The sequence below is a fragment of the Sorex fumeus genome, unplaced genomic scaffold (genome assembly GCF_029834395.1).
Source record: "Sorex fumeus unplaced genomic scaffold, SorFum_2.1 ptg000039l, whole genome shotgun sequence".
Taxonomy (NCBI): domain Eukaryota; kingdom Metazoa; phylum Chordata; class Mammalia; order Eulipotyphla; family Soricidae; genus Sorex; species Sorex fumeus.
This window is the reverse complement of record NW_026606096.1, coordinates 24,633,127-24,656,967: the sequence shown is the minus strand read 5'-3', so window position 1 is coordinate 24,656,967 and position 23,841 is coordinate 24,633,127. Positions and strand designations below refer to the sequence as shown.

General features: G+C 40.5%; 1 protein-coding gene across 1 annotated transcript in view; it reads left to right on the top strand.

The window, feature by feature from the left end:
- Positions 1-18,727: 18,727 nt before the first annotated feature.
- The window catches only part of GUCY1B1 (guanylate cyclase 1 soluble subunit beta 1), a 49,593-nt gene continuing 44,479 nt past the window's right edge, over positions 18,728-23,841 (top strand). Inside the window, exons 1-2 of the mRNA XM_056119077.1 lie at positions 18,728-18,888; positions 19,500-19,573. Of these exons, the coding sequence (XP_055975052.1) occupies positions 18,886-18,888; positions 19,500-19,573 (77 nt within the window). The 5' untranslated portion in view covers positions 18,728-18,885. The remainder of the gene's footprint in view (positions 18,889-19,499; positions 19,574-23,841) is intronic.

Genomic DNA, 23,841 nt, shown 5'->3' with positions numbered 1-23,841 from the left:
CAGATATTCTGATGGGACATTAGGATAAGGTTGTGCTGCCTTTCAATATTTTTATCTACTTAACATCAAAGTAGGAAATTGAACATTTATATTGCACTATAAAGTTTATAGAGAATTGCTTAATAAATAAAATGACTTTGTATAAAACCCTGGTCCTAACATATCTGCTAAGTTGTTTAATTTGTCTGAAATGTTTCCAAAACATCTGTAGAAACAAAAGAAAGATCTAAGAACTAAAACAAAGCAAAAGCAAATGAACAAATGCTATTAAAGAAATTGGACAGCTTACCGTATTATAGACATCTGCAATGATACAAACAGAACCATATAACCTTTGGCAAGTTATAGTGGTCACAGAATTTTGTGCCTTTACAACAGTAATGCCCTCAATGCACTATCCAGATTCTGTTCAATCCCAAGGAGCTGTCCTTTTCCCCACATAAATAATGCCTTGCAAAATCAAAGTGAATAAAAATATGTTTGCGTTTGAGTATTTACTGTTCTTTCTCCTCCTCCCACATGGAAATTAAAGATGACTTGCAAATGTATATGACAGAACTTGATATTCACTCATCTAGAGAATTTAATCCAACGTCTTGGATTCCTGCACACAATTAGAAAAAAATATTTTAATATGCCAACAATAATTATAAGTAATGAAATGTGTTTATAATATGAATATTCATATATAAAATTAATAAAATGCTGTTTTCAATATCACAGAGAAATTCATTGTATTTTTTGAATGAGCATGACTAAATTGAAAAATCTCATATATTCTTTCTCCCCAGGGTGAATCATTATTTTGCCTTGTAAACAGATGCCATTAGCCCAGTGGTATTTACTAGATCACTTTGAGATAGTTTAAAAGACTGTATGTGGTGTGAGTATGTTTTGGTGTGAGTGTGTGTGTGTGTGTGTGTGTGTGTGTGTGTGTGTGCGTGAGCGCACATGTGCTCATGTGCGCTTATGGTTCCTAAAGTAAGGGATTTCCTTGAATCTAGCCCTAAAATTTCCCTTGAAATTCCCTTGAGGTATTTCAAACCCCTGAATGGAGAACTTACTCTCTAGGAGCAAAATAGCAAGATATAATGTTTGATATGAGAAGAGAATAAATAACTGGAAGAATTTTGTCACCTTTGGCTAAGATGACTTTCGATGAACAAAGGATATTAAACTTTTTTTCCTATTGTTTAGAAATATTCATGGGTTTCATATAAAGGCAACTAAGGTTTTCTGCAAACCTTTAGCATATTTCTGAAGTTATCTTTAATCACTTAATCACTTAACTTCCCGTTAGTCGTCGATTTGCTCAAACGGGTGCCAGTAACGTCTCCATTCGTCCCTGTCGCGTGCCAGTGTAGCCCAATGGCATCTGTTCGCTCTGGGAACATGAAGAGCCTCAAACCGATCGTTCATGATCTTGATGAAGAAGTCTGACCATCTGTAGGTGGGCGGCCATGTGGTCTTTTGGCATCCCGTGGGATCCAGTCAGTAACAGCTCTAGTCCAGGAGTCTTCTTTAAATCTCATTACGTGACCAGCCCATCTGATTTTCGACACCTTGGCAAATGAGACAGCATCCCTGATTCTTGATCGTCGACAGACTTCGGAACTCCGGATTCTTTCTCTCATTTGAGTGAAACGTGATATTCCAAGCATAGCTCTTTCAATTCCTCTTTGTGAGACCTAATAGCTTTCTCATCCTGTTTACATAGGGCCCAGGTCTCTGAGGCATATGTTAATGCAGGAAGAACAATGGAATCAAAGAGATGTGCCCAGAGCTGGAGGTTCTTTGTCCTCTTAGCTATTTCTTCAATGCTCTTGAAGGCCTTCCAAGCCGCTCTCTTCCTCCTGCGCAGCTCGGGTGCCAGGTCATTTGTCATGTTGACCTATCGACCTAGGTACACATAGCTGTTGCATTCGGAGATGGTCATTCTGTTGAAAGCGAATGGGGCGTCAGGAACGAGGCTGTTTCTCATAAACATTGTCTTCGTAAGATTCAGCTGTAGTCCTACCTTTCCACACCCATGGTCAAAGTCGGCCAGCATTTGTGCCGCTTGGCTGATGTTTGGTGTTATTAAAACAATGTCATCAGCAAAGCGGAGGTGGTGTAATTGCCGACCATCTATCTTCACTCCCATTCCTTCCCATTCCAGTCGTCGCATGATGTTCTCGAGGGTGGCACTGGAGAGTTTCGGTGAAATGATATCACCCTGCCGCACCCCTCTCTTGACATCAATGATTACTTCTTTGTAGAATGGTGAGATCCTGGTAGTGAATCCGCAATACAGCTCACGGAGGCTCTTGATGTATTGGGCTTGAATGCCCTGATTGGCTAGGGCTTCAATGACCGCTTCTGTCTCAACAGAATCAAAGGCCTTCTTTAAATCAATGAAAGTTAGACAGAGCAGCATCTTGAACTCCCGAGAAACCTCAATGAGCTTGGTTATCGTGTGGATATGGTCGATGGTGCTGAATCCTTTGCAGAACCCGGGTTGCTTGCATGGTTGTCCTTCATCTAGTGTTCTGCCAATCCTATTTAGGATGACTCCAGTGAACAACTTGTAGATGACAGACACTAGGCAGATCGAGCAATAGTTGCCAATGTCATGGTGTCTTCCTTCTTGAACAGTAGTATGGTCCTGCTGGTTTTCCATTGGGACGGAACCTTGCATTCAGACAGGTAGCATGTGAAGAGCCGATCCAGTGTATTGATGAGTACTGACGGCAGGCTCTTCAGGTTTTCAGGTCTGACCTTGTCTGGGCCGGGTGCTGTTTGTTTCTTTACCGCGTGTCGGATTTCGGAAGGGAGAACATTGGGAACGACATATCCATCCTGTGGAATTTGGTATGTCGGCAAGTGGACATGGCTATCGAAGAGATTTGAGTAGAAGTCATGGATAATCTTCTCCATTGCCGTTCTGGAGGATGTGATGGATCCATCAGGATGTGGGAGGGCAATCATCTTGGTCTTGTAGTTGGTGAAGGACAGACGGGCATTACAAATACTTTTCCCGGCTTCTGCAGCATCTACCAGCACTTCTGCTCTTCTCTCTTTGAGGAGAGGCTGATAAAATCTTGAGGCCGAACTAGGCTGCGACAACGAAGGAAGTTATCTTTAGCTTTTGGTAATTGTGGGTTTCTGTAGGTATCTAAATTTTTTAATTTTATTTTTTTATAATCTACCTGCTCTTTTTCACTCATTATCTCTGTAAAAGAGAATAGTCACTGAATATTGTATTGAAAGTCTTGCATGGGGCTGGAGTGATAGCACAGCGTGTAGGGTGTTTGCCTTGCATGCAGCTGACCCGGGTTCGATTCCCAGCATCCCATATGGTCCCCTTAGGACCACCAGGAGTCACTCCTGAGTTCAGAACCAGGAGTAACCCCAGTGCATCGCCGGGTGTAACCCAAAAAGAAAAAAAAAGTCTTGCACTAGCAGCACTTCTTTCATTATTACTTTAACAGTTTCTTTGAATAACATGTTTTTCGTGAATTCTGTTTCTGGCAGACTTGCAAATCCTATCAAAAAAAACCCTCCTGCGTGACAGAAGTTTGTTGAAAATTACTGCCCCATAAATATTGTAATAAAATGTTAAATAAAAAATTCTTAAAACATAAATTGATTGTTTAAAATGAAAAAAATAACAGTTGAATCAAATAAAAAAACACAAGTCATAGAAATACATTTGTTCTGCTGCAAGAGATAAAGACCAACTATGCGGACAAACAGGACCAGCAACTACCATTCAGTCTTTTGTAGTATTCAGGCCAAGGTATTCAAAAAGTCATTGTTAATAAGTTCACAAAAAGTCATTGTTAATAAGTTACCCATGCAAAATCAAAATTTATTTCTTTAGATATGCTCAACTCTTTTCTTCAACAAAATTCATCTTAATTTTTTTTCAAATAACTCATAAGATTGGTTCTTTCTAAAACTCTGCTCGATATAATCAAGGGCAATGATTCACAGTCAGAGGTCAGTTAGTCTAGGCTGTAATCTGTTAGGAGGCAATTAGACATTAATCCTCTTTATTCTGCAGAGAAACTTGTTCACGAAGTACTTTCTGTCTATGCCAGTGTCTGTCCTTGTTGGCACCCTAGGCTCCTGCTGTAACCCCCGGACCCCCCCCCCCCACCACCTCCATTTAAGAGATTTTTATCTGTGAGCTAGCTTCTGTATATGCAGGGGTCTGTGAATCTCTTCACAGTGGAGATTTGCATACAAGGGGCACAGGGAGAATATTCTGAAATAATAAATGCAGAGATTCAGGTGATACATAGACAAGTAAGAAATAAATCAAGAGTTTCAAGAAACAAGTCCCTATCTAATACAACCATTGACTAATATTCGAGCCTTTAATGGCTGAAATTGAAAAGAAGATGAGTGGCTTGTTGAAGAATGAGAACCTAGAGATCAACTATGGAAGCCACAGCCCTAGAAAGTCCTTTATTTCAATTGAGCAAGAACTAATTTCCTTATAAATGAACCTACAACAATGTTATGCCTCTGCCACATACAAACCATCCTCTTAGCAGATTTCTTGGTGGGAAGGGCCGCATGGATTCAATTCATGGGAACTGGGCAGAGATCATGGTGGGAAAATGGAGCAAATGTAACCTTGTACTTCAAGCCTTTAGGAATAATTCCATGAACTATTAGCTCATATATAGCTCATCATCTATAAAGTTTTATGAACTGAGTTTGTACACTCCTACTGCCTTTCCTATAAATTCTAGAGAAGATTCTTCCCCTGGTTGAGAGTAGTGTATGAATAAACCTTAGGATTTACAAATCCTAAAAACATCTTTGTGGGACACGTTTGGCGATAGAATGAATTCCTTGTAAAGAGAGTCAGTCTTAGCATAGAAGTCCTTCCTTAAGGTTGAGATTTGTCATCTTCTTGTTGCAGCAACTAAATAAGTCATTTTAAGGCGATTATGAATTTCCTACTACATTCTTATCAAATGGAATGCCTAACCCATGAAGTCCTCTTGACTCTTCTATCTGGTATTCACATACTTTTTTTTCCCTTTTTTTAATTGAAAGGCAAACTGTCACATACAACGCCTCATTTGGAGATGTCTGAAATCTTGGAAGCCTGACTACCCTATGTTCTCTTGCAAACAGTCTTTGAGAACTAGTTCGAGAGTTCTAGCAAAGCAGTACAGCTATTTGTACATTCTCGATCCCATGCAGTCTGTCTCTCCTGTGATGAATTGAGATTGGCAATAGATGCGGGTGACAGATGTCACAGCCAGATCACACTCACATCCTGGTATTTACATTTCAGGATGAGTTCATTAACTCAATAATAAGCAAGGTGGGGGTGCATTACCAGTCATGCCAGTTGATGGAAATGGCACATTCAAGAGTTCAGTTAGCCAACCCTAGAATCTCAGCTTGACCACCACCCAAAGCCTGGATCCACAGAGCTCTCTCAACATCACTGTGGTGATAGGAGCTCATGAGGCAGATGGGTAGGATGAGAGCAGTGGTGCTTTTCAGGCCGGGAGCTAACACACATCCTTTCTGTTCCAGTTCTCTAAATAAAGTGACATGGTAAGTTTCCCAGCAAAAGAAATTAGAAAAAGAGTGAGAATCTTTGGGTGATCACTGTGATCCCTGGCTCAGACAGTAGTGGTGCACTTGGGGACATTGCAGTGTTCTGTAGGTTCTGCCAAATATGATCTGAGAGTTTTCCATAATTAGGAGATTGAACATTTGGGGCTCAATCAGCCCTGCATTAATGCTTGGAAGTGCTGTAGCACTGAGAATAAGTAACAATGAAAGAAACAAATTTTATTGTCTTAAGCACTAGAATTTTCTTATCATTTGGAAATTTCAGTCAGTGATCAAAATACTAGCCATATTGGTTGCATTGTGAAGAATCTTTATTTTTAAGTTCACTTTAATATTTCAGTTTTATATTGAGGTATTTACATATACTATATTATGCTCACTTCTGAATTTTTAGTTTCCATCTACCAGCATACAAGTGACCCATTTTGTATACCTTCCCACCCCTTCTGAAGGAGAATCATAATATAACAACCTAGTCAAGATGCCAAAAAAAAAAATTAAGTATCTTCTCTTAAATTTTACAAATCAGAGGAATGACTATGAATGCTCTTTGGATTGTGTAAATCATTTTTTGCGTCTCTTACAATGAGTCTACAACCTTATGCAAAATGATATATAGAAAAACATGTTCTCCCCTTATATACTGTGATAGTTGCCAGGTTAGGCACATAGCACACTCCTGAAACACTTCATTCAAACAAAACATTTTATTACCTGGCAAAGGCAGAGACGATTCATAAAGGCGGGTTGTTTAGTGAACAGAGGATGCTAGCTTGCTCTGACTGCAGTAGCAGTAGAGAACTAGATGGACTCATTTTTCCATAGAGAATTGGACAATCAGTTCTTGTCCCCTGCCTTTTTGCCCACTTACAGCATGATGAGCTCTGTGTTTAGAGCAGGAGCTTACTATTCAAATTCTAACAAAAGTTCCTTGCTGGCAGAATTGGAAATAGTCTATTCATAACTTTCTTATAGCTACTACTATTTGTATATTTTTCTTTTCAATTGTACATTCAGGTATATTAGACTTCACCTGGGAATCAGACAATGGGTCTCTAAGTGTGAATCTGGGAGTTTTGGAAGGAAAGTTGTGGTTAAACCTGCAGAACCAATGCTACTTCAAACGTGGAACCCAACTATTAAACGTAAAAGTGTGCCTGTTACTGATAGGGGTTAGGTGTGGGGGAGAGGTGATCATGGGATTATTGGTGGAAGGCAATGGACACTGGCAGTAGGATTGGAGTTGGAACACTCTACACCAGAAACTCAATTATCAACAATTTGTAAATTATGGTTCCTAAATACGGAATTTTTAAAAGCTGTGGATCTGTGAGGTGGAAGGAGGAGGGGGTGGGGAGGGTGAGGAAGAACCATAGAGGAGGGGCTAGAAAGATAGGACAGCAGGTAGGGCGTTTGCCTTGCACGCGGCCCACCCGGGTTGAATTCCCCGCATCCCATTTGGTCCCCTGAACACTGCCAGGAGTAACTCCTGAGTGCAGAGCCAGGAGTAACCTCTGTGCATCGCCAGGTGTGACCTAAAAAGCAAAAAAAAAAAAAAAAAACCCAAGAACCATGGAGGAACTATAATCACAGAGTTGCATTTTAAAAGAATTTTCTAACAGTTTTTCTTTTATTATTATGTTATTATTATTTGATCAGAGTTTTCATACTATACTTGATCTTAACCAAAAGGGCTGGAGTGCTAGCACAGCAGTAGGGCATTTGCCTTGAGTGCAGTCAGCCTGGCTGAGCTGGGTTCGATTCCTCCGCCCCTCTCGGAGAGCCTGGCAAGCTACTAAGAGTATCTCACCCGCACAGCAGAGCCTGGCAAGCTCCCCATGACGTATTCATTATGTCAGACACAGTAACAACAAGTCTCAAAATGGAGACGTTACTGGGCCCACTTGAGCAAATCAATGAACAATGGGAGGACAGTGTGCACATTGACAGAGCTTTCATACCCTATAGCCTACTCACATTTTGGATATAACAAATATCCCCAGCGGATGGAAATAGTTGTTCATAGCTAAGAGTTCTCCTCAGTACTAAGCATTTCAACTTACAATATTCCTACCAATTAAGCAGTAGCCATATTTGGAAAGACAGAGGAACATTTATCTTCTTTGGATTTTTTCCATCTTGCTTAGTCCCAGTTCTATTGCTTCAGATTTGGGTAATGATAATAAATATGTTCCAGCACACTTAGTTTAGAGAAGTGATGGGAAGATCACAAAATACAGAAGAATATCTGATCATATTAAGAATAAACTTATAGGCAGATGCTAACATCCTCTGCTAATGACTAATGGATAAACCATAGAAAATAAAGCAATAGGATTTGGATCTGAAAACATTTGATTTTTACCACATTGATTGGTATAATGCAACTCTTGATAAAGAGCAGTTTAGGTTTGTGTTTTTTTTTATTTTTCGGGGTGAGGTCAAGTACTGCTAAGGACTTACTCCCCCCTCTGAGCTCAGGGATCACTCCTGGCAGGGCTTAGGGGACCGTTTGGGGTGCTAAGGATCAAATCCAGGTCAGCTGCTGTACATTCACTCTGGTACCCGAGCAGTTTAGATTTTTATTGCTAGCCTTGTGAAATGTGACCAATTTTACTTTTCTCTCCTGAACAATTTTCTCTTACCCAAGGTAATGAATTTTCTGTTCTCCATTTTTCATTCTCCAGCCATAGTTTCTCTTTTGTCATTTTTGTTTTTCCAAAATCTCCTCCTCATTATTCAGAATGAATTACCTATCCTCATATTCCTGTTGTTACATGTAATAAATTATGAGAAAATAATTAGTGTTGGGAAACTAACCATGGATTTTGTTATTGGTGGAAGCAGTATTTTTCGCTGTAAGAGAAGAGGAGAAAAATAATTCCGTAATTCACCTACACTTAAAAAGAGAAAATAAGTTATTCTTTATCTCCTAAAGACTGCTAATGAGAAGTCTCTTAAAGTCAACTGCTGAAATAAAGACGTTTTGTGAGAAGTTACCCCCCCTTAAATTATTTTTTACATCACATGCAATTGAGCCAAATCAATAATTTGTCATGAATGAATAGAACTACATATATGTTTTACCTCTTTTTGTCCAATCTCCGTGGGTCTATGGGCTGTCTAATATATATATATTATATATATATATATTTACTTTTTGGGTCACACCTGATGATGCACAGGGGTTACTCCTGGCTCTGCATTCAGAAATCACTGCTGGTGGTGCTCAGGGAACCATATGGAGTGCTGGGAATTGAACACGGGTGGGCCGTGTGCAAGGCAATGCCCTACCTGCTGTGTTATCGCTCCAGCCCCCTGCCTAATACTTTATGTGAATTTTTCGGTTTAAGTAAATTACAGTTAGTTTTTGTTGTTTACAATATGGAACTTTGATGGAGCGACCAAAAGTTTTTGTGACCAACCCTGGAGAACAATTATTATCTTCCAATGTAGCATTGTAGCACTGTTCTCCCGTTGTTCGTCGATTTACTCAAGTGGGCACCAGTAATGTCTCATAACAAATTGTGAGATTTGTTGTTACTGTTTCTGGCATATGAATACGGTAGTTCTCCAGGCTTTGCTCTGTGGGTGAATACTCTCAGTAGCTTGCTGGGCTCTCGGAGAAGGGCGGAAGAATCGAACCCAGGTTGGCCACGTGAAAGGCAAACACCTTACCCGCTGTGCTATCGCTCCAGCCCAACTCTTATCTTAATGTAGATTATAGCTTTCTGGTGGAGGGAAGGGGAATCCTACAATAAGTGTAAGCTACAACAGTATCATCACTTTCTCAGTCAAACACAGCTTGGCAGGTTGAAAATGAGCAATTGCTATACATATTGGAACAGGATTTGTGTGGAATGGGCACTGTTCTACTCTTACTGAGTTCTCTTCAAGGTTTATATTCAAGTGTATTTTCTAGTTTGACTTAGAGTTATTCAACTGAAAGCCCAAATAGACTGAGTGCTTAAACATAGACATTTTCTTTCAAGTTTTGGAGGCCCAAAGGGCTGAGATCGAGGTTCTAGCAGATTTCTGTCTAGGTGAAGACCCTTGTCCTGACTTATAGATGCACTCTGGCCCCCATTTATCACTGTGTTCTAACATAGTAAGCTCCCTCTTGAATGGACACGAATTCCGTTCCATTCATGAGAGGGACCCTAATCTCACGAATTTATCACAATCGTTTACTTTTCCCAAATCCTATTTCCTAATACCATCACACCGAGGATTTGGTAAGACTTCAACACATCACGTTAATGGCCACAAAACTCAGTCTCTAAATTGTCTTTGAGTGAGCTCAGAACATGGTTTAGTAAAGATGCTTAGCATGTTATATTAATGTCCTATTGCTGTTACAACAAATTACCAGAAATTTAGTGACAGTACCCTCTCTCTGTCTCTGTCTGTCTGTTTCTCTCTTTCTTTCTCTCTCTCTCACTCTCTCTCTCTTTCTCTCTCTCCTCTCCTCTCTCTCTCTCTGCCCAAGTCCTAAAATCAAGGGTAAGCACTAGTATATGGAGGTTTTGGAGAAGAATCCATGTTCTTCTCTAACATAGCATCTAAAAAAATACCTGCATTCTTTGGCTTGTGGGACCTACAACCACAGAGCTCTTTGCTTTCTCACGACTTCTCTCTCTTTCTGACATTCCTGCCTCTCTTGCAAGGTTCTTTGTGATTACATTGGACTTACACTAAAAATCCAAAATACACAAACCAGATCATAATCTTTCATTTCATGCTGTGTTCAGAGTCTCTTTGGGGTGGAAAAGTAAAATATTCACAGGCTTGGGGGTTCAGGAGTGGATGTCTAGGGTGAGAAAGGGAGGGTAGTATTCTGTTTCTCACAGCAAACCCAGTGTTCCGTGGTACAATTCAGATCACAGCTCAGATTCTTAGCTTAGTTCACAGTTTACTGTAATTTTATTATGTAGGGAAAAAAATCTTTAGTTCCATTAAAATCTCCTTTACTCAAGTTATATTAAAAAAAACAACACAGATTTTTATAACAGGAAAAAGGCTGAATAGCTTTGGAAATAACAGCCAATTATTTATGAATATTTATATTTTTATTGGTTTCCTGGGGGGATAAAAATGAAATTAATAGGGTATAAATAAGCAAGAAATAAAAGCAGTTCAATAAAGTAAATGCACAATATTTTAGTAGATAGGGCAAAAAAGTTTTACCACAAGAGCTTTGATCATCACTTTAGTATACTACATTTGAACATGTCCATGGTGATATTATTCTTCCAACCTTGCTCCTATCTTTGGAGCTGGGGTGATAAAGGAAATTATCAGGAAACTTTGGCTTCTATCTATATAATGCCAGAGTGGAGATTGTTGAATTATCTTAATTCAGAAGCACCACATGAGAAAATAAAATGTGCACATTTTAAAAAAATTTTTTATTAGTGAGACATCATGAGGTACAGTTGTATACTTACAAATTTTGTACTTGGGTTTCAATTATACAATGATCAAATACCCATCCCTCCACCAGTGCCCATTTCCCACCACCACGGATCCCATTATCCCTCCCACCCACCCCCCATACCCTCATGCCACCCTGCCTCTGTGGCAGGGCATTGCCCTCTGTTCTTTCTCTCCTTTTGGGTGTTGTGGTTTGCAAAAGAGGCAGTGAGTGGCAATCATGTTCGGTCTATAGTCTACTTTCAGCATGCTAAATGTGCACATTTTTATGAACACATTTCTTAAGGGCATCAGAATGTTCCTACTTAATGAATATTTACTCTGTGTCAGCACTGTTATACATCATTTTTGTTTGTTTGGTTTTTTGGTCTACACTGTCAGTGCCCAGGTGTTACTCCTAGGTCAGACTTAGAGTTACTTCTGGTGGTGCCGATGACCAGAGGGTGGCAAAGATTGAACCACTGCATTCAGCCCATTGGAATATCTCTCCAGACCTGTATTAAATTATATCTATATATCCATGTATATACAAGACATGTATTTATACACACATATATAGAATATTATCTCAATGTTTATATTATTTTCAGGAGTTAGAATGTTCAGTGACATTCACAAAGACTTAAATCCTTTGAATTCTAGTTTTAACTTCTTCATGTCATTCCCCACATAGAAAGTATTCATAATGTGAATAACTTAGAAAGGAATAGAAAGTCCAATGTACATTAAATTGAACCATGTATTAAATCATAAAAATATGTGATGCTATTTAATCCTTTTTTAATATACTATAGAAAATATTTAGTTAATACTTGTGTCCTTGTATTATACACAAGTAAACTGAAAGTTAAGGTTATCAGCTTCCTTTCCTGCATTTACATAGTTCTGAAGTTGGAGATATAACTTCACTGTTGATTTGTTTCCACTTTATTAGGCATTAAACAAACACCAGTTGTGTTCCTCCAGACACACAAAGGAACAAGTGACATTATAAGGAAAGAGATAAGAGTGGTGAATTTTCCAGTCTCTGCATGGCTAGAGACTTCATGCAGTTTACATTATTTTGTTCCCATAATTAACTTTGTTCTTTGCTTTTTCAGTCAAATGAAGATTTTAAAAAATGCAACCAGCAATTTAAAATAGTCCCTATTTTCTTTATAATAGTATGTCTTTGAACAAAAACTAGAAAAGAACAATATTTAGAATCCATTAAGATCTCTTGAGTATTTTTGAAATTGACAATATATAGTTAAGCAAATCGATGAACAATGGGAGGACAGCGTCAGTGATACTTGAAGTATTTTATGATAACTGCTACTGTATGAAAATATAGGAGAACATATTTAGCTCTAAATACATGGAAGTCTTAAAATTTTCCATGGTTTTAGAGGCCAATAATTTATTACTTTTCTAATTATTGCATTTTGGCTAAGATTTTAGTATTTATTGTCCCAACAAAGTAAAATGCATAAGTAGTTTTCTGAGATAGAAAAAGAAATACTAAATGACTCTAACTTCCCGTAGTGCTTAATCTAGATGAATCTGACATAACTGCTTCTACTCACTATATCATTATTAAAAGCTTTATTATGTTTCCCAGTCAATATTATGTGTGAATAGTAGATCGGGTAAAAACAACTGGTTTATATTTAAATGAAGATAATTCCAATGCATAATATTAGAGCCAGATCTTATTTTTATACAAATTAAAATGCTTTATTTATTTACATAAATGGTAAGTTGATTTGTTGTATCAACAGCCCTAAATATCATTTTTATTATCTTTTCATATCTTTCCATTTACCTACAGAGGTCAAGGACTGTATTTTAGTAAGTAAAGTAAAGTAAAGGCCCTCCCGTTGATCATCGATTTGCTCGAGCGGGCCCAGTAACGTCTCCATTGGAGACTTTGTTGTTACTGTGTCTGGCATATCGAATACTCTCGGTAGCTTGCCGGGCTCTCCAAGAGGGGTGGAGGAATCAAACTCGGGTCGGCCATGTTGACTGCATGTGAGGCAGACGCCCTACCCGCTGTGCTATCGCTCCAGCAAGGTCAACCTAAAGTCAACCTGCAGCAAACATATTTTTAACGTGTGTGATTATATATTTTTGATCACATATAGGTTCTGATGTAAAATCAATATTTTAAAGCATTTGATAAAAAGATACTTTAAAAGCTCTATTTCTTTTAGTATCCAATAATAAGTTGTTCCTTCTCATCAAATTTGCAGTTAATTTGTAAGTTAAGGAAATCAGAAGGTCAAATATTTATTGGTAAATCTATTCCTTTTCCACTGACTCAGAAACTCATACTCAATGTTTCACTTAGAATCCAGTTTTCTCTATGCTCAAATGCACTCAAAAGTGCTAGTGAAAGACTTTTCAGCAGAAATCATGACAGGAGTTGTGACTATTGTAATCTCTCAACACTAGTATCAGCACTTTATGATGAAACAACAAATAGACTCAAAGCCACTCAGAGTTAAGAAGCATATGAATACAACACACATCATTGTGTAAGAAATTGGTGCTCATGAACATGGTGCTCATGAAATGATCCAGAAATAGAAACCCTAATTTCATGGTAGGGAAAACTGAAAAAATACCAGAGCATTGATAAACTCAAGCATAGACCTTAGAATATCCTTTTAAAAAAAGTGTTCCTCTTCATTCTCAGTTTAGGAAATATCAGAAAAAAAAAACCTTGAAAATGGTAGCTATAATATGCTTTATATATTACTTATCCAAGTAACATATTTATAAGCTGTAATTGGAACTCCCTTCAGCTGACATTTTGAAAGCTACATATTGCCTTTTTATTTACAAGTCTTGGATGATCTTCAGATTGCTTAATTGAATGTTGAATTTAGAGCTGGCTAAACCATACCTTAAATGCTTCCTTTTTCTGCTTGATTCTCCACAGTTTGGGACAAACAGAGATTGCAATATATATTTCCCCCAAGGATATGGTATGCTCTAATTATGACTCTATCCCGTGCTCCATTGTAAATAGCAGTGACAATGGGAAAGGTGTTTTAGAAGGGCAGTGACCCCATTTTAGACCCTCCATGGCTTAATGGGAATCCTATTGCCAAATATCATCCTTCATAAAATCATAAGGACCAGATCTAAGACAGAGAAGGATTAATAAACAGACCTTCTCTTAGTTGCAGAATGAATATAACACGATTCAAAACCAAAATCACTAATTGGTTTACAGATGCAAATAAGTGTTAGACAAGAGGCAGGAAAGTGCAAAAATAAAATAAATAAATAAATAAATAAATAAATAAAAAACATTTGCTTGGTGCACAGAAAGAACATCTAAGATAGCACAGTGGGGAGGGTGTTTGCTTTGCAGGCAGCCCAGCAGACTGGGGTTCGATTCCTCCATCCCTCTGGGAGAGCCTGGCAAGCTACCAAGAATATCCTGCGCACGGCAGAGTCTGGCAATCGCCCTGGGGCGTATTCGATATGCCAAACACAGTTACAAGTCTCACAATGGAGAAGTTAATGGTGCCCACTTGAGCAAATTGATGAACAACAAGAGGACAGTGCTACAGTGACAGTGCTACAGGAAAAAAAAGTTGTCTGCTATTGGTAAGAATGCCCATCTTTCATCTTTCATGTCCTCTCCTGTCTTTCTCCAGGTCAACTTCCAACACATTGAATCATCAGAAAGCAGTTTTCTTTCCTTTCTCCAAGAAAGTCGAAAGCACAAAGGCCCAGAACACCACAGTAACCAAAACAACATTGTTTAATACAGCTCAAAAGAAGACAGGGAGGAATAATAGCACAGTTTTCAATGAAAAAAAAAACATGAGAAATTATTGTATCTACATAAACAAAAAAACCTAAGATATAGAAGGTAATAATTCTTGGTCTCTCCACTCACTTGTTCCCGTTAGAGACAATGAGTCTAGCAAAACTTTCCTGAATGGCTTCCGAGATTTTGCTTATTACAATGCATTCTTATAAGCTGAAAGTACCTTATTGTATAAAACTATTCATAACTTGGGGGGGCACTGAACATAATGAAAAATATTCACAGAGGTCAAGAACATGCCTCAGGTGCAGAGCACATATCTCCCAGGAGTGAGACACCTGGGTTCAATTCCCTTTACTATAAAAACAAATAAACAAACAAACATGGAGGTGGTTATGTTCATATTCCTTTTGCCTTCCTAAGAAGCATCTTTATCTATCTTTTACATGTTTATCTAGAGTACAGCGCCATTTTTTAAAGTGGTAAGTCTTAGATAATATTTATATTCTTGGTTATCTACTAACACAAACACAAGAATAGGAAATTAAAAAATGCAAATAGTATGACATAAAATCATACACACAACTACTATAAAGGGACAAAAGATTGTAGTAGTGTGAATATCTTTGTCTACAACCTGTTCTGTGTTTTCTTTTCCTTCACCAGGTGTCATTTTTAAAAGTTTTATTCAAGCATCCTGATTTACTAAGTTACTCATAGTTGAGGTTTAGACATACAATGTTTCAGCACTTGGCCAGCACCAGTGTCAACTTCTCTCCATCAAAGTTCCCATCTTCTCTCCCATATTCCTTCCCCAACTCCTCCAGTCTGTCCTCTTAAAAAGACATCTAGAAAGAACTTAGAAAATTTCTGTTGTTTGGATCTCGTGATTTCAGTGTTGACTCTCTCGTTTGGAATTTTGTCTCGATCATGCTTAACACCACTGATGAGTACATGGCCATTCTGTGATTAAAATTAATTATAATTCAGCAACAGCAGAGCCTGGCAAGCTACTCGTGGCATATTCGATATGCCGAAAACAGTAACAATAACAGGTCTCATTCCCCTGACTCTGAAAGAGCCTCCAACACAGCAGAGTTGCGAAGGACAAGAGGCTGTTAAAATCGTCGGGCTGCATTTGACCCAGCAGTACCACTCCTGGGAATATATCCCAGAGAGGCAAAAAAGTATAGTCGAAGTGACATCTGCACTTGTTTGTTCATTGCAGCACTCTTTACAATAGCCAGAATCTGGAAAAAACCTGAGTGCCCAAGAACAGATGACTGGTTAAAGAAACTTTGGTACATTTACACAATGGAGTACTATGTAGCTGTTAGAAAAGATGAAGTCATGAAATTTACATACAAGTGGTACAACATGGAAAGTATCATGTTAAGCGAAATGACTCAGAAAGAAAGGGATAGACATAGAAAGATTGCATTCATCTGGGGAACATAAAGTAACAAAATAGGAGACTAACACCCAAGAAAGGCTGAGATTAGTACCAGGAATTTTACTTCATGGCTTGGAGGCCAACCACACATGCTAGGGGAAAAGGCAGCTCAGATAGAGAAGGGAGCACCAAATAAAGGGTGTTTGGAGGATACTCCCAGGATGGGAGATGCATGTTGAAAGTAGACTATGGACCGAACATGATTGCCACTCAGTGCCTCTTTTGCAGACCACCACACCCAAAAGGAGAGAGAAAACAAAAGGGAATGCCCTGCCACAGAGGCAGGGTGGGATGGGGGGGATGGGGGTGGGAGGGATACTGGGATCCGTCGTGGTGGGAAATGGGCACTAGTGGAGGGATGGGTATTTGATCATCGTATAATCGAAACCCAAGCACAAAAATTTGTAAGTCTACAACTGTACCTCATGATGTCTCACTAATAAAAATTTTTAAAAAATCGCTGGGCTGGGACGAATGCAGACGTTACTGGTGCCCGCTGAAGCAAATCGATGAACAACTGGATCTCAGTGCTACACTACAGTGCTATAATTCAGCAATGGTTTAATAGTTGTATAGAACACCAGGGCACTTGCTTTGCACACTGCCAACTCAGGTTCGATCCCTGAGGACTCCACATATTTCCCTGAGTGCTTCCAGACATGGTCCCTGAGCATGGTAAGATGTAGCCCAGAAACTAACCAAACAAACAGTTTTGCAGAATAAAGTGTTCTGTTTATGACTAATCATTTTTCTGTCAATAAAAATTGGATGTTTGAAGTTATTTGCCATTGCGTTTGCCTGCACTATAATCATTTTTACATCAACTGTGCTTCAACATAAGCCTCCAGCTGTGGATGTAGCATTTTATTTTGACATTTTTCTTTGACATATTGAAATTGTTTTCACAGAAAACTATTCACATCACAGAATCCCAATCAAACTTCTCAGACTCACTTGAGACTGATTTCCTGAGAAGCTTACTTTCCCTTTCTCATTTGTGTTCTTGAGGGTAGCAGGGAGGCTGCCACAGCCGGCAGTGTTCAAAGCTTACTCTTGGCTCCATTTTGGGGGATCACTCCCACCAGTGCCTGGAGGACCATGTGTGGTGCTTGGGGACCTAACACCAGGTCTGCTGCCTACAAGGCTAGACCCTTTCCAATGGTATCTCTCTCCTACCCTTCCACCCTTGCTTCGGACTAACACTAGTCAATCCCTACAAACTATTCCTGTTCCACTCACCTTTGTGTGGACTCTCTGCACTAACTAACTGAAGTGTCTACTAGATTGGAGTACATTTGGAGTACATCCGTTTATATGTTCATGATTTTAATGAGAACAAAATTTATTTGAGGTACCACGGTTTGCAATACTGTTAATGAGAGAATTTTGTGTGTAATGTTCCAATACCACCACACTGTCCATAAAGTTCTCCCTCTGACTACCCTTTCCCTCCCTCGCAGTGGTAGGTTCAGTTCTGTAGACCAGTTTTCTTAGGTTGTGGTGCCTTTGGTGATTTGCTATTCCGTTACTCTGTTTTACATATCCTAAGTATGACAGAAGTCATTCTGTATCCATCCCTCTCATTCAAACTTTCATTTCTTGACATCTATCTCAAAGCCCCAAAACCTATTCAGAAAAGACATTTGTGTTCATTGGGGCTTTGGGGTAGAGGTCAGGAAGTGAGACTGCTGTGTCATATGAATTCAAGACTGCTCATTTTGCACTTGACCTTTTCTAATTTATCAGTAATATCCAAGCAGGAGAAACAGAAGCCATTCTAGACAGTTAAAAACTCCCCGGAGTCAAGGGATTCCAAAGTATAGGCTGTTCACCTCACCAAACTAGGACCCGGTTCCATCTGGAAGAGAAATTTAGTCATGGGCAAGAACGGTTTCAACACAACACATACCAAACTAAATGACTGTACATTTTAGCTAGTTCCTTCAACTAGTCCCATCGACTAAAAATAAAAATGTGCTACAGCCAGTATTGTTCAATTATAGTTTACCAGAAGTAGTTGTTGAGGAACCAAACCACAAAGGAAATGTTATCTGCAAAACAATGATAAAATACGATCATACTGACCATTAGGGCATAAGGACATATTTCTTTTAAGGCTTATCCTCTGCAACACACACACACACACACACACACACACACACACACACACACACACACACACACACACCATGCCTCCTTAGTTTTTGCAACCCCTGAGGGCTCTTTGATGATGAGGTCAGGAATACTTTTGGTGGAGCCACAACCATTGCGTTCGCCTGGTCCAGAATTCAGGCACGGAGCATGGCCGGGGTTTCTCCGTCGTCATTGTTGTGGCCTCAAATGAAAGGCTTGTCACCGGGGCGGGGGCGGGAAGGGCTGGAGCGCAGCAGCACTGAGAGCATCCGAATTCCCTCCTCTGTCGCTCATTGGCTGGAAGCTGCGAGGCAGCCGCCGCCCTCCTGCGGCTCGACTCGCCATTGGCTGCCAAGAGGTGGCAATCAGGGCGGTCCAGCTGCTGCGCTCCTTCCAGCTCTCAGCTGCAGCCGCGGTCCTGTTGCGCTGTCGCCGCTGCAGCCGCCGCCTTAGGTCCCCTTGCACCGCGCCTCTGCTTGGAGGCGGCCTCCCCCCGGCGCCGGGAGCAGACACCATGGTGAGTGCTCGCCATCCGCCTCTAGAACCCTCCGGTCCCAGCCGGGCCTGGTTACCCCAGGGACGCGGCCGCGCCACCGGAACTTGGCGCGGGGGCCGGGGAGAACCCGGCGGGTGGCGCGAGCAGCCGGGCTGTGTGCAAGCTCCTCGGGGGGCTGCGCTGGGGACCCCGGGGGGGGGGGCTGGCGGCGCGAGCTGTCAGAAGCCTGTGCTCCCCGGGAGGGTCCGCCGCGCTGCACGGTGGCTTCCAGAGTTCGGGCAGGGGACGTGCGGCCGAGACGCGGGGGCTCCCGGGCGGGGGCCGAGCCGGCTGTTGTGGGAGGCTGAGCGTCGGAGGCAGGGGGGAGTCGCGGGGTGCGCGCCCCTGGGTTCTTTCCGCCTTGAGCGGTGACAGGTGAGCAGGGGAGGGGAGAGGCGGCATGGGGGTGGGGCGGGCGGCCAGACGATCGCGCCCTGGCGGCGACCCCTCTTTAGCAACGCGCTGTCCCCCGCAACGCAGCAGGGGTGCAAGGGGGACTGGGCTCCGTTCGGCAGCTCTTGCTGCAGCTGCCCGGCCCTTCCCGCCGGCTGCCGCTCCCTGACCCCCGGGTATCCCCCTCCCTGTTCCCGCAGTACGGATTTGTGAATCACGCGCTGGAGCTGCTGGTGATCCGCAATTATGGTCCGGAGGTGTGGGAAGACGTCAAGTAAGTGACAGGTCCCCCTCGCTCAGGCTGCTGGCGCGACGCACAGGGGGGTTCCCGGGCGACACGGGCGCTGTGCCCCCCGCGCCTCGCTTCCTCCAGCGCTTCCCGGCCGGGGCGCGGGCGCGCATCCTGGGAGCTGCCTCGGCGCGCCGCTCCCGGCTGCTGCAGCTGCGCTCCCACGCTCCCGGCGGAGACCCGGAGAGGAGGGGTGTCGGGCGGGGCCGGGAAGGCGAGAGCCTGGGGAAAGGAGCACTCCGGAGCGGGGTGTGGGGTGGGGAGGGCGACCTCCCGACCTGGCCTGAGCGTGGGAATGCGCTGCCAACGCCGGGGCCGCTCCCAGGCTCTGCAGGCCCGGCGGCTCCCACGCGCGGAGAAGGACCCCCGGGGACCCACAAAGGTCCCACGGCGATCACGCTTCCAGAGGCCCTGAAACTGAATGCAGAAGGAAGACCTTGGCTCCTCTGTAATTCTCACACCTTGCAGACCTATAAAATAGTCGTCTCTGATTTGCATAAACTCTTCTGACCATGCCTTAAGCAACTGTGACTCAAGTGCCTTGAATTCTGAAATAAAGTGAAATTTCTCTTTCTTTTTTCCTCTCCTCCCCTACAATTTTTTTTAAATTTTATTATTATCATTTTTTTTAACCCTTGTGGAGGGGCCTGTTGAAGGGGGACTGCTAATTTCAGCCTCCGGGCTGTAGCGGAGAGTTGGGGGTCTGGGCTTCTGGATATGAACGAAAGATAACCTCAGCCGACAGAGTTTAAACCTGTTGGAATGATGGGGTATCACTACGGACATTTCAGTCTAACAGTCTTCTCTCTGTTTTCCTCTGCTCACTTTAATGAAATTGGCATTTGACTTATTGATCGATGACTTGAACCAACTGGCTACACCAAAATCATGTTTCTGTATTTTCAGATTGAAAGAATGGTCAGCAGTCAAACGGAGATTTCTTAGGTGGATAAAGGAGACTACATTGAAATCGTTGACTCCGATTTTGTTTTGTTATATCAAATTAGATAGGTTCCATGTTATTTCCTTAACAGATATTTATTCATAATGAGTTTTATTTGGCCATATTATGCAATTGCGTCTGGTAATTTCTTATAGCTATCTTTTTCAGTGGGAATAGTCAGGGTCAAGCTTAAATCACATTTCAGTGTTCCCTTCTGCCGTTTCCTTGTCATTGTGCATTCTTTCCTGTTTCATAAACTTTTACCAACAGGGCACATCTACATAAGCTAAAAGGAAGTAGAGAGTTGGCAATGATGTGGTTGAATTAAATGAGAAACCAGGACCTTAGGTTATGTTGAGAGTGAGTAAACTTGTTCATTTTGTTAAAACATAAAGTTTAAAATTAAAAAAATATTTTTGGTAGAGATTTGTAGAGAAAGCATCCACAGCAGATTTAAAACAATGACAGTATTATAAAGTTATTTTTCAGTCTCTATCTTTGGGAACTTATTATAGCAACATGCCTAACCTCCATGTGATGTTTTCTCATTAGTAAGAAAGAAATTATCGACATTTCTGGTTAACATGATGTGACAGTGGATAGGCTTAGAATAGTAAAAGGTAGTTTATTATGGCTAAGCAGGTATTATATATTTTAACCAGATTTTGAATATGGATCCTACCTAAGCAATTTAGATCACCTTTAATGCAGTATGAAAATTTTATTTTTTGAACAAATAGCTTAAAAATTCACAATTAGCTTAAAATCAACAAATAGCTTAAAAATTAAACTTGGTTACTTGTTTACGTGATTCATAGTTCTGCAGTAAAAGTATCTTTAAAATATACAAATCCCACTGACATAAGAACTTAACTTTGCCACATCACCCTAAGAATATCATTGCATTCTACTTTTAAAACAATGTGTAATTTCTAATCATCAGTACCTTTCAAACCATAAATTTATTTTTAAGTATCTTCACAGTATCTTAATCTGTTTACATGCTCAACATTTATATTATTCTAATTTTTCTGATAAAATGAAACAAATATTTTGGAACTTTTGCTTATAAAATTGCCTCAACGATTATACTCCCTTGCAAGGATATAAATTAAGATAGTATTTGTAATCCTAGTGTTAACTTTAATTTTCTGTTTTTCTTTGTTTGCTTTCGTTTAAGCAACACTTTTGGAGGAGAACACCTTGTCTTGGTTCCATTTCTGTATCTGGACTAGACAACATGATTTAGCTTTCTCAGTGAGCAAGTTAATAACCTCTGGCTGCCAATTCTATACTCTTTAGATATCACTGCCTGATCCCTGGAAGAGCATTCCTTTAGTCCACAATGAGTGACTCCTTGTGACAGGAGCGATGTTGGAGTTTATTTTTCTAATGTTCCTTTGGAGACTGATCCTTCTTGAGCCCTCAATCTATGAGGCATGAGGAATTGCTGCTGTCAATAGTCCCAGTGTTTCAGTTCTAAATTTTTAGGAATAAATGAATATATATATACATACACACACACACACAAAATCGATCATCTCAGTAAATAGTAACTCAAAACTGTCACTGTCACTGTCACTGTCCTCCCGTTTTTCATCGATTTGCTTGAGCGGGCCCAGTAATGTCTCCATTGGAGACTTTTGTTGTTATTGTGTTTGGCATATAGAATACGTCATGGGTAGCTTGCCAGGCTTTGCCGTGTGGGTGAGATACTCTCAGTAGCTTGCTGGGCTCTCTGAGACGGGGTGGAGGAATCGAACTCGGGTTGGCCATGTTGGCTGTGTGCAAGGCAAACGCCCTACTGCTGTGCTATTGCTCTAGCCCAACTCAAAACTAATGCACATAAAATTTTAAATAATACTTTATTGAGTTAGTTTGAAATGGACATTGATCTTTCATGAGAATGGATGCTAAACATTTCATAACAAATAAAATCCTAAGTAACAAATTCCAGACAGCTAAGATAAGGATGTAAAAGTGCTTCACTGTAAACTTCGTATTCTCTTACATTCTTTCCAACAATTAAACCTGTCACAGGAACTTTAAATTTAATACGGATCAGAAAAGAATCTTATAAAGGGCCAAATATTTAATATTTTAGATCAGGAATCAATATGGAGATATTGTGTAGGTAAGTATCTATCTGCTAAAATACAACTATTTAAAATGCTAAGAGATTTTTTAAAGGACTGGAGAGATTATACAGTTATCTTTCCTTGCACACTTCTGACCCCAATTTGATCCCAAGCACTGCAAATAGTCCCCCAGCATGGCCAAGAGTGATCACTCAGTACAGATTTAAGAATAAACCCTGTGTACCACCAAGTGTAACCCAAGAAACAAGACAAATTATTTTCTCCGAGGTCAGACAAAATCAGATAGCTAACTGAATTTGACTCACAGAATGTCGTTATGCCCCTGTGAATTAGATTAATAACTAGATGTGAAACAGCAAAAGGCATTTCTAAATCTACTTCATATTGTATGTTCTTGGTTTCTTTCCAATTTTCAGATTGTGCTTCAAGAAGCCATAGCTGCTAAGGAATGAGAAAGTCAAGCATCATTTAAGAAAATAATGAGGCCAGTGTTTACATTTTAGCAAACTGCATCAATACAAATTAAATCATCCTTGTTATCCTCCCATTAATCTTGGTTCCATTAATCATTGCATCAAATCCCTAGGTTCAAGGGCCAGAGAATTAGTACAGCCATTAAGACAAGGCTCTTGCTTTGCATGTGGTTGACCAGGGTGAAAACCTTGGAACTCCATATCATCCCCAGAGCATCACCAGGATTGATACCTGAGTGCAGTAGTAACCCTTAAGCACATCTGGGTGTGGCAAAAAAGTAAACATATTATTATATTTGATTTTAAATTTTCTATCTTTACTGGAGCATAAAGATAGAAAATATCTAAGATGCCTCAAAGTATTTAAAGCAAACATACAAACCCTATACCTTTCTGAAAACAGATTATTTTCATCTGGTAAAGTAGGTCAGGAGTTAATTAGATTCTTTGCTGGTTTTTGGAGTGCTTAGTGATCTCTCCGAAGTGCTGGGAGAACTGAGCAGCGTCAAGGTCCAATGCAGCTGTTCTCCTCAGCCATGAAATACATTCAGAATTCCAAAGTGCTAAGCAGTGTATGTGATGGGGTTTACACTCAGATAACTAGTTGTACCTGCAAATAAAACTTGAGATACTAGTGAGTTTATCAACCCTTTTTTATACCTTCGTCAAACATTTAGGCTAACTAAAAGATTTAATTTTAGAGTAAAATTTCCTACAGGAGATATTATCTTTACAGTA